We start from the raw sequence: 11,288 nt of genomic DNA on the forward strand, positions 1-11,288 counted from the left end.
TTTCTCTTTCTTTGCACCTACCGTATAGCTACGAGAGCTACCCGAGCTTCCCCGATTCGCCCCTTCGATCGAACTACCGTCTAAGATCGATTAGCGACAACCCGCGAACAAATTCACCGCGACCGTAACAATTTTTCACGAAACTTCTGAAGCGCGTGAGTCGACAATAGTCGTTTCTCGTGCACGAGAAATATTTCACGGCGGCCGATTACGCTCGCCTTCGGCTACGCGAAAAGAATGCAAAGGAGCGACGTCGAGTCGAAAGGAAAGAAAAGATTTCGAGCAGAGACGACTGTAACCGTAGCGAAAAAGTACAAAGATCTTTGAGCACGTCGGAAGAATAAAACGAACGATCGATCGATGGTATAAAGAGAATCTATTCTCGACTGCTCTGATCGAAACATCTTGTCCAGCACGGATTTGAATAGGAAACGCTTCGCGTATAACCGGTAGCGACCCAAGGAAAAAAGAAAACGAGCAAATTACGTCAAAAGTGTCGAGGATCAGAAAAGGATTTGAACTCGAGAAGCCGAACAGCCAATTTGTCGGATCAGCCGGGAACTTCTTAATCCATGACCGGGATCAGTCGTCTCTAGATTAACCGGGTATACCTGGCCCACGCCAAGTAACACAGACTTCATCCGGTATTCAATTAGTGTTTCAGCTTTGCAGGACCGGAGAAATATCATATTTATGCTCGGTTTCGGTTCCAACTACCTAAACATCGCTGACATACCGTCCTCGCTTTAATGAAACTTAATTAACCTAACTAGAGGAGACGCGGATTGCTTGGTCGCGTATCGCGTACGAGATACGCGGATTGCTTGGTCGCGTATCGCGTACGAGATACGCGTTGTTCAATTAGAAACACGCTACCGACGATACGACGCGATACGATTTCTCGACGCGTTGCAACGAGAACAAGATTAAACGCTGTCTACTGTGTATTTCTTAACTTTACTTCTCAACAGTCACCGGATAACTTCGATTCTCGGCTAGGTTGAAGTTTGAACGCGCAGAAGGAAAGTGTTTAGAAGCGAGTTTCGTTTAGACGATTCGGTCGCGCAGCCCTTTCTACACGGAGACTAACGATCGGTCCTTAGGCTGGCTTTTAGCGAACGCGGAAGAGCAGGAACCTCTCGAAGAAGGGACAGAAGTTCGCACAGCCCTATCTCGAGGAAATGTAAGTCGCGTAATGACATCCTCGATAGGGGAGAGACGACGAAGCTCCAGGGGCAAGTTGCCGTCAGGATGGTAGAGCAGGGTATACGCGCCGATGCCAACACGAGCTAATATCGGTGTGCAAAGTAGCATGAAGCGCGTTGTGTCCTCTCCCTTCGAAAGCCCTGCTGCATTCCGGAGTAGTGTCAGGTAACGGAAGGGAGTCCCCGTAACGCGAGTACAAACTCAGCCAAAATTATTATTACGCGGCAAACGAGATATAAAGTTCCACCGATTCGCCTTTCTTTCTCCGAGCGAATATACGCGGTATAAACGTAACCACCGGCTGCTTTTTTCTTTCTCGATTATTCGAACAATAAAGAATGATAATGACAAGATCGGGTTGGAAAAAGCGTAGCCAGTCGGCATACGAAATCGAAGGGAGACAAACAGAAATATCCATATATTCGTTGTGGAAACGTGTTTCCCATTTTTTCCGAAGCGATGCATATGCATCCCGTGGAATCTTTGCACGCGACGAACGACCATCCACGAGTATCAGAATTTCAAATTCGAAGATGCACTTTAGATACGCGAGGAGATAGCATCCGGAATTCCTAAACGATCTTTCATCTTTATTCCGTATCGAGCCATTCGCGAACAACTATCGATTTAACTCGACGTTAATTGTATTATTCGATCGCTCTATCTTTCGTAAAGTAGCTTCTCGAGAAAACATAGAAAAGATAAGGAGCAAGAAATTTTGCGTTAGTTCCGATAAGATAAGGCGAGAAGCGGCATAAATAACACGGTTACGATCGCCCAAGTGTTTCGAGTCGGTGGCATTGTATCAGCAAACACGTTCCCGTATACATATATCAGCCAGAGACTCATCGTGAACAGGCAAACAAGGTGAGCTGGTTTTCCGAGCTAACCGAGGGAACACCTCGGACTAGGGATGGTTATTTAAAAAGTTCCAAGTTACAACAGCGACCATTAAACGTACTCGGCCGGTTATATTCTACCACGAGCCGCGTATCTCTCTATGAAACTCCAGCTTTCTGCATTCCTCGTTGCCGGTCCTGGTTCGCTGCTGCTGACGACACGTTTCAGCCAGTTTCAGCCTGTCATAACTTAACTCTCCGTGGACCGTAGATCGTGGACGCTGTTGCATCCCTGTCCTCGCCGTCTCTCCTCCTACTGCTCCATTTTCGAGAAAACTATCCGTGGAATGAAATCCTTTCGAAAGCTATCGATACATAACCCTGATGATATTCTACCCTCTATAATAAACGATCGTTTAAAACTTTAATCGTTTTATGCCTCGAAGATCGTAAATATCGAACAGAGAATGTTGTCCAGTTTGAGTAATCGTACGAACATGCAAATCGATATTATTGAAATGTCCTCTAATTACAATAACGTGGAAAGAACGTTCGTAAACTCAACGACATTTAATATCTCACGATATTTAATTAATCAAAAAGAAAGAATGAACGTTCTCGCGAGACCGTCTGCCTCTTTTCGCTGTCCTTACAAGGCGCGACAATTAATGTAGGTACCGGTTCTACAGGGCTTAATGAAGAAACATATCGTTTATCAGCCATGATCCAGTATATCGTGATCCATAAATCAATTGTTCGGACGCCGGTAATAGCGTCTAGTATCAGTTTCATTTATGTACCTACACAAGGTGAATTAACTATCCTGCCACCGCTGTGTTTCACGCTGTAATCGAATCGCGAGTCCTTGTAATCGATACCGCTATAAGCTTCCGTTTTCCTCGACTTAAACGTTCGACAATTTTTCCTAAAACTGTCGTATCGAACTTCGCATAATTTATCACGAATTTATTCGGAGATCTCGTAATACGAAACGCGTTTATACGCATTTACGACAAGTCGTTCGAGTGCCGGCAATCAACGATTTCATTAAAACTGCTTTTTCCTTCTAAACAATCGTAATACTTCGATATGAAATTATTTGAACGGCTGGAGAAGCCGGGGAATAATTAAAGAAAAGGAGTCGTGCTTGGAACGAGAACAATGCCGAAAGGCAGAAGCACAAAGTCCAAGGAAAAGTCGGTTCATCCCCGTCGTTGGCCCAAGGCTTTTCTTCCGACGAAACTCCGCAAGGTAAGAGAAAGATGGTCAGAAAATTCTGGCCAACTCATCGGAAGCGTCTAGTACCTGATACAAACTCCTTGGAGATCTCACAATGGTCCCGCTATACTCCGGCCGAATAATGGCCCTGGAAAACATTCTGCTCTATGAAACGATAAATTTGGAGACGTCAGGAATATCGTTAATGGAGAATAATCGTTGTACCGAAGCAGGCAAAGTTCGAGGCGATTTTCAAAGATCGAGTCGCAGCATCGTTGGGACAAGAGGAAGACGAATCGTCCGCGATTAAGGGAACGAAACGCGATACCTCCAGCGATTCTGGATAATACTTAAGACGTCTGGTGATCCTGGAACACGCTTTCTGAGTCTGTCCAACGCGTCCGAGCATTTGTTAGCGTCCTCGTTGATCCCTAAGCCTTGACAAAGTACGCGGAGAAACTAGTCGAACGTCTTTTAGCGTCTGACAATGCGTGGCGCTCGAAAGAAACCGATTAAGCGAACGATGGATCACCGACAAATACGTACATAAATTTGCCCGATCGTTCGATCGACGAGCTCGAAATTCCCTGGGAAACGAAAAGAGCTCTCGAGAGAAAAACGAATCGATTTAAAAGCATCGCAACGGTGTCTCGCGGTGGTAAAAGTACGCTTGCGAGGTAATAAACCTCGGCTCCGTTTGCCAGACGACGAGCCTAGAGATTTCAGGTAGAAAACAGCTAATCGTGCTCGTTGCAGGTAATCGTCGTCGAAAGTTTGCATCGGGTAAACGACACGGTCGAACGAGAGAGAGATAAAGCCGATAGGAAGATGGTACCTAACGGTAAAAACGCGCAGGGTCAAGGCTGTTTCCTGTTAGCTCCCGGATGCTCTTCGTCATCGGTTCGCTCGTTTTAACTGCTCGTTCGACACGCTTTTTACGATCGCGTTGACGCAACCCGATGTATTATCGCGGAACGGTGCTTTCGAGCTACTCGAACGAGTCGAGGAACGTCACGCGAAATAGTTGGACACGAATCACGTTATTCTAGAAATCTATAATCGCGAAAATACTGGAATCGTCTGCTCGTCGGCGAAGGAATTTATTTTAATTATTGTTTCTTGTCAGCTCGTGCAAACACGAGCGCGTTTATCGGCGAGATGAAAGGAAAACTGTGCCGGTTTCGCGGCAGATAAAGCGCCGGGAAGAGCGCGAGGTAGCGAGAGCCAGTGAACGGGTACGGCAAGTAAAGTGAAAAAGAAAAAAACCGCCGAGGCGTTCGTTTCACGTTTTATCGCGACGACTGTATCTAGTGTACATACGCGAACGGATGCACGCGTTTATATATCGCGTTTGTACCGGCTTTCCACCGATTTAACAGACTTCGCAGCCGTGCGAGATGGTTCGATCTTTCGATGGATAATCGCGACGGAAATAATGACGGTCTGGTTAGAAAGGATGGAAAGGCCTCGAGGGAAACGCGACAAGCCGCAAAAACGATTCGGAACATTTCGCGCGTTCGTTAGCTACGCTTTTCACGGATGCTTACGCTTACGAATCGATCGTTCGGAAATAACGAGCATCGTAAAATCACACCAAAGAGTACGTTGTAATTGGCTGCTACAAGAGGTTGTTTCGAGTATTAGGATTGTTCGACAACGCGGATTGTCACCTCGTTAACTGTCCACCTCGTTATCGATACTCGCCAACCGAATCTCGTAAACTTCTTTCGTTCTTTTTTCCAATTTCGAAATTAGTTTATTTATACTCTATGCCTTTATTCCTACGATTCAATTTCTCATCGATAAATAGCGATTCAATGACCGAAACGCGAACTTTTATATTTTCAACTTATTATTATCGTGGAAATAACGTTAATATACCGGATAATTATACCGTTAATATAACGAAAATAAATTGACTTGTTCTCTAAATCGTATCGATATCACGGATTCTTATTATCTAGTCGATTCGAGTAAATATGCTTTCGAAATTGAACGTGTTCGATTGCATTAACCGATAACGTCAGAGACGTGGCGCTACGTGTTTATATAAAACACCTATCTGGCTGATAAACGAAGCCTTCCAGCTATGCATTGGTGAGAACCAGTAAATAAAACAAGAGTTACCGTCTCGAAATTCTACGCAATTATCTTTCGTTAAAATGCTATCGTGCGCGATTAATGTAAACAAAACAAACGTTGGACGATTCGAAAAACACGAGCGTTTATTAGGTTTTCGAGGGACTTGGTCACGCGTATATACATGCGGACGCTCGAAGTTAAGTCGAGCGTGTCAAGTTTCGACGCGAGAACTTCCCAGAATTTTTCTTTCGTTCGTTTTTCTCCTATTCGTAACCCCTTCGCGAAGAAACACAGCCCATAATTCATCGGTCATAAATATTTCGTTGAACGCCCCCCTTTGTAAATCATTTCGACGAAATTTCGCGAGATAAATCACCAATTGTAGTAAATTATGGACACAAACGTTCCAATTTACGACTTTAATCATCGTTCATCTCTTTTTCACTCTATCGATAGCATTTTATAAACGAAATTAACTCGTATTAAGTGTCCAAAGTAAAAAGTACGGTAGCGTCCCAAGTACCGTAGTTTTTACTTGAGAATCTTTCGACGTGACGCGCAACTACGCAACTAGTCAATCGAGCAATTAATACTTTCCAAATAAAATTCTACGTGTCCAATTGAAATAATTTCGTCTACGATTGTCGCATGAATCGTAAATTAATGTAATTTTAATCGCTCTTATAAATTTATCAACGATTTTCAATGCGAATTTTCGGTTGTCGTTACAAGTGTTACGAATAAGACGTTACTTTCAAACTTGTGAGTCTACGCACACGCGGGCAAATTTCTGACAGATTATCGATAAATTATGACACTGTATGCTCGATATTCGAACTTAAAATAAGAGATACGAATAATACAAGCAGTTACTCACACGAAATCGCCTCCTTGGGTATGTCGCTAGCAGGAAAACCCTGAGATTCGAAGTACGGTTTGACAGCGTCACATTTTAATCCGGCGCGTACCGTGGTCGTCGCGACGCCAAGGATCAGGATAACACAAAACATCGACGGCATACCACTCATAATTCTTCTTTTTAAAACACTTACGATACACTCACGAATTAATGCGACAAATACGCGGAACGCGACACTTGTTATATTTATACATTCGCGAAAAAATGAATTTATTATCACGGCTTAGCACGGCAAGCACGTATACTAGTTCGAAACAAACTGTGGTGCGATGATATTCCCGAAAAAGTAGATAAAATTGAAAAGAAACGTCAAAAATTATCCGTAAAGGAGGGAGCTACGCCGAACTTCCCCCTCGCTGGCTCGAGACGCACTAACCGACTCGCGGGAGAAAGCGTGTGCCGGTACGGACGCGCATGCGCACATTCGAAACACATCTGGCTAATAATTCGTTTGAAATGTCACGCGCTAAACTGGTTGCCATGCGCAAACTGTTCAATTTATTTCTATTTAAAAAACTATGGGAAATTTTTGATTCTATTAATTTTTTAGTCACGAAATATATTAAGAGAAGGTAATTGATTAAACGTAAAGTAGTTTAAAATACTTTTAATGTAAACTTACTTACATTTATAACACTTATTATTTCGAATAAAAATATTGGACGGCATTAACAGTCTGTTTTTTTCAGTAGATCTAGTTCATAAATATTCGTGTATCTTTTAGTTTAGAATAAGTATTGCAATAAACGCAAAAGATATTTCAGACGCGATACGCAAAAATGAGATCAAAAATAAACATTTTCAACAACGTTTCGTGCATTAAACTTATGTGATGTGTCGAAAAATTACTTTTAAGCGATATACATATGTATCAAGGCACAACACGTGCTCTCTACACGATCAATGTGCATAGTCAGCTGCAACCGCGTTCGTTCGTTAAACTACAAGTAACAAATGTTTATTTTACTATGCATAGTCGATACGTTTTCAACCGCGTAAATTACATATATGTAACTGTGCTGTGACACAGGGGACAAGCATTAATATTAACGACATCGCGTTCCGTGGCGACATGATGCCTGCAAACGGTACATATCCAAGCATTACCGAGATCCATCAGTGGTTTTCCGGAAATGATACAAGGAGGAAATCTGGTCGAACAGTTAGGACACGCGACGCACCAGTCAGGTATCAAAGTCTCGCAATTTGCGCATTCAGCTTTCGAATTACGAACGTCTTTTGGACTGTGCTTGGTAAAGATATCCACCGCTAGATCCTCGTATTCTTCTCTGGCCGATTCCGAGATAATCTCCAGTGACTCCAGCTTGATGAATGCCTTCGAACAGACAGCGAAAGCGTGATTAACGGCGCTCGACAGCGCGAGCAAGCAGTAAATATCCTCGGGCTGTAGAATATCCTCGTATTCTCTGAGACGCAAAGCAGTTTTCATAGCCGCGTCGAAGTTTCCTGAATATATCTGCCTGTGCGCCAATAAAAGAAAGTGATACGCCTCCGCGCCCCTCCAGGCATTCTCTATCACGCGCGTGTCTTCATTGTTCTCCGTTAAACCCATCACGATGTTGCTACGACCGCCCTTAGTCGCGGGCGTGATATTGATGTGATCTTCGATCAGCAAAGCCGCGAGGACGTAGATCTTCTTCGTGCGTAATGGGTTCGTTCGACTCTTGGCCTGTTCTTCGGCCAACTGGAACAACAGTTTCGCTGCCTCCAGATTGTAATTCGCTTTCTTGTACAACTCTATCGCCTGTAATCTCTTGCCATTCGATAAAAGATGGTTGGCGTACTTGTTCAACAGTTCGCCTATTTGAGCCATCTTGTAAGTCTTCGCCAATTCTACCGCTTGATCCCAATGATTTAACCGAACACACGTGTCTACAGCCAGTTTCACGTCTCCGTACTTTATGTAAGCTGCAACGGCTTGAGAACACATACCCACGGACGCTAACATTCTCGCGACCGTTTTTAACAGAGGACTTTTATCCGGCAACTGTTGCACCGTTCCTGCCAATTGAACAAAGTCTTCCAATTTGTAATAACAATCGATCAACTTCTCCAAGTTTCTGCTCTTTTCGTAATATTCCCGTGCACCTTCCCAATTCTGCCTCTCGGCGTAGTACTCGCCTATTTTGTTGTAAGCGTGTTCCATTTGTTTGTCGGAACCACCGATGCCCATTTTCATTAGTTGTATCACGCGGAAATAATCGCCCAATTTTTGACGCAACGATATCGCGAGGTCCCTTCGATCCATATCCAAGTACAGTTTCTCCGCTTCGTCGTAGTTGCCAAGAAACGCTGCTACCTCTGCTCTCTTCAACTGATCGTTGTGCACGTTTTGCAAACGTTTTATAAACTGTATACCCAAATAATCGGTACAACGTACCATCGCATTTTCCGCGGTCTCCAAATCCAATTTCTGCAATGCTGATTCGGCCAATAAGCGCCACAATCGTGGATGAGGATTGTCTTGTATAAAATTGTTAGCTTCCTTCAACCCTACTTTCGTTAATAATTCTCTCGTGTCCCTCAAAGATTTTACTTCTAGATCGACTATCAACTCGTTCTTTGTATCTTCTGGCTTTTGCATCAGATCGTCCAACAACACGCAACGTATTTCTAAGTCCTGGAACGAACAAATGTATCCGGTACACGATATCGGTTCCTCGGGATCAAATTCTCTTAACACGTACATTCTGGTCTTTTCCATGATCGCCAACAGAGCTGGATTATCCTGCGCCCAACACATGGCCCAAACATCTTTCCTTTCAAATTTGTTTATGTCATCCTCTGCCTCTCCATTTTTCAAGCTTTTCTTCGAATCGATGTCCAAGTCTAACATGGTTAGTATGCCATTCGTGTCCATAAGCGACGCGCGTGACGAGTCGCAATTGATCGCAATTTTATATAATTTACACGACGAATTGTACCTGTTTGTCAGAGTTATTTGCGGTAACGAGTACCGCTGAATCATTCCTGATTCTCTGCCGATCAACAAAATCTTCTCGGTGGCATATAAACAACAAATAGGATCCATAGTGGCTTTAGTATTAATGGGTGTTTCGAACGATCTATCTTTATCTAAGTCTTGAATAACTTCCGTCACTCCGGTTGGAGTTTCGTCGATATGATAAATCTTGTCTTTTTTAATCCGGCCTGCATGTAACATGGTGTTGCGGGGAGTACGATGATTCCATACTAAAAAATTATTTTTTGACGCTGTGATAACGGTATTATTGGTCATGGTAACCCACAGCGGTTCTAAATCTGTAAATTTCGTATCTATCGGAGTGGCTATCGAGTTACAAACTAGAAGGGCAAATTGTTCAGACCCTTGTACAAGATCGTTTTTCACTGCCAGAACACAGTGGTCTCCGTACGAAGCTATCGATACTAACGCTTTCACGTATTTCGTGCAACACGTATTGTTAATAGTATTCCAGAACACTATGCAGATACCATCTTTGCCAATCTTCTCGTTCGTATATACCACTGTGTTACTGAAATAAGTCCATTTGTAATCTAAACGGATATTTGCAAAATATATGTGAGAATCAACTGACAAAGCTACTCTGAGAGATCCTCCTTCCCATGCGCAGCACGTTACCTCTCTACCAGGTATTTTTAGAGTTTTCGTATGTTTACCAAACGGAGTATAGAACTGAATGACATTTGCATCCTTCGTCTCGCCGTTACCTGGCAACGGCATAATTCCTGTCACCGCTAACAAAGATCCACAACTATTCCAGCAACACCATGCTGCTGTCATACCAGTCTCTATTATGATCGGATTATCGTCGTTTGCGTCTCTCATAAGTTGTATTCTACCGTTTCTGTAGCAAATAATCAAAGTAGGACAGTCTAAACCGATATAACCATTTCTTCCATCGTACCATTCTAAGGATACTATTGTTTGAATTTGACTAGTATTAAGCGCTATGATATGTAACTTTGTTAAAAATACACCTTGATTATCATAAAGATGAACTTCCCCATTTTTCAAGCCAAATAATAAAAGCTTCCCATCTGGAGACCATTGTACAGCAGCAAGAGATACATTCTTCAATTCCTTTCCCCAAATTCTGTTACCATCCACAGAACCCACGATGACTGCTCCATCTTCGTATACTATGCAAATTTTCAGACCATCGGAACTCCATGCCATTCCTTTAACTACCGATTTATTACAGTTGTTTATCATTTCATCATACCAAGATCCTTTGTACAACATCCAAACTATAATTACGCCATTCTGATCACTGGAAGTTAATTTCTGATGCTGTTCGTTCCAAGTAACAACTTGTACATGGCTATTGTGTCCTTCCAAGGTCTGATTCATACTCAGATTACTAGCAGCAGTTAAATTTCGAGATTTTCCACTATTGGTAGATCCACTTACATTGGAATCGACTCTAAGTACCTTCAAAAGGCCATCTTCTCCTCCAACAGCTATATAACCTTCTTTTTGATTCCATGCTATACAGTTTAATCGAAAATTATTTGGTATTGCTATCTTTTTACTTAGGTATACAAACATCCTGTCAGTAATAAAGATTTAATTTGTACTCTTCTATATTAAAATTTCTGAAAAAGTAAGTATAATATTTTAGAATATGTACTGTCGTTACTCGGTCAATTATTAATTGCACCGATCACTCACATTATTGCACGAGAATAAGCTTAATAATATGATAATAACAATATCACTATTCGGTAAATAATATTTCTTATCTGTTATAAAACTGTTTAATCTGCATTACGAGATCCAACGTTATGGAACAGTCTTCCACATGAACTTAAAGTGTTCGTTTTATTTAATCAAATTCATTCTTGATGACTGATACAATTTCATAGTAAAGTATCGCGAATAAAAGGTTATCGTAAACAATCAAGATTAATTATATATGTATGTATACACTGAATGGGGATATGTCAAATTAAGTCCCGTTCACATCGAGGTACGTCAACCTGTGTCAAAAAATAAAACAAGTAGCGCGAACTTTATACAT

General features: G+C 42.3%; 2 protein-coding genes across 4 annotated transcripts in view; both read right to left on the bottom strand.

Moving 5' to 3' along the window:
• Positions 1-6,651, bottom strand: part of dlp (glypican dally-like) — a 66,526-nt gene extending 59,875 nt beyond the window's left edge. Inside the window, exon 1 of one of the 2 annotated variants that reach the window (XM_003707582.3) lies at positions 6,223-6,651. In XM_003707582.3, coding sequence (XP_003707630.2) covers positions 6,223-6,373 — 151 coding nt within the window. In that variant the 5' untranslated portion in view covers positions 6,374-6,651. The remainder of the gene's footprint in view (positions 1-6,222) is intronic. The other variant, XM_076539404.1, reaches the window with a different exon arrangement.
• A 205-nt stretch (positions 6,652-6,856) lies between these two features.
• On the bottom strand, positions 6,857-11,075 carry Oseg4 (intraflagellar transport protein Oseg4). 2 transcript variants are annotated; one of them, XM_003707583.3, is made up of 2 exons: positions 10,940-11,075; positions 6,857-10,863 (listed from the first exon to the last, which is right to left on the bottom strand). In XM_003707583.3, the coding sequence occupies exon 2, from the start codon at positions 10,814-10,816 to the stop codon at positions 7,265-7,267; it is 3,552 nt and encodes a 1,183-aa protein (XP_003707631.1). In that variant the 5' UTR covers positions 10,817-10,863; positions 10,940-11,075; the 3' UTR covers positions 6,857-7,264. The 2 variants fall into 2 exon arrangements, with proteins under 2 accessions (XP_003707631.1, XP_012150632.1); XM_012295242.2 differs by lacking the exon at positions 10,940-11,075 and having other exon boundaries at positions 6,857-10,452; positions 10,526-10,666.
• Positions 11,076-11,288: the final 213 nt, after the last annotated feature.

This window comes from Megachile rotundata, chromosome 14 (genome assembly GCF_050947335.1).
Source record: "Megachile rotundata isolate GNS110a chromosome 14, iyMegRotu1, whole genome shotgun sequence".
Lineage (NCBI taxonomy): Eukaryota > Metazoa > Arthropoda > Insecta > Hymenoptera > Megachilidae > Megachile > Megachile rotundata.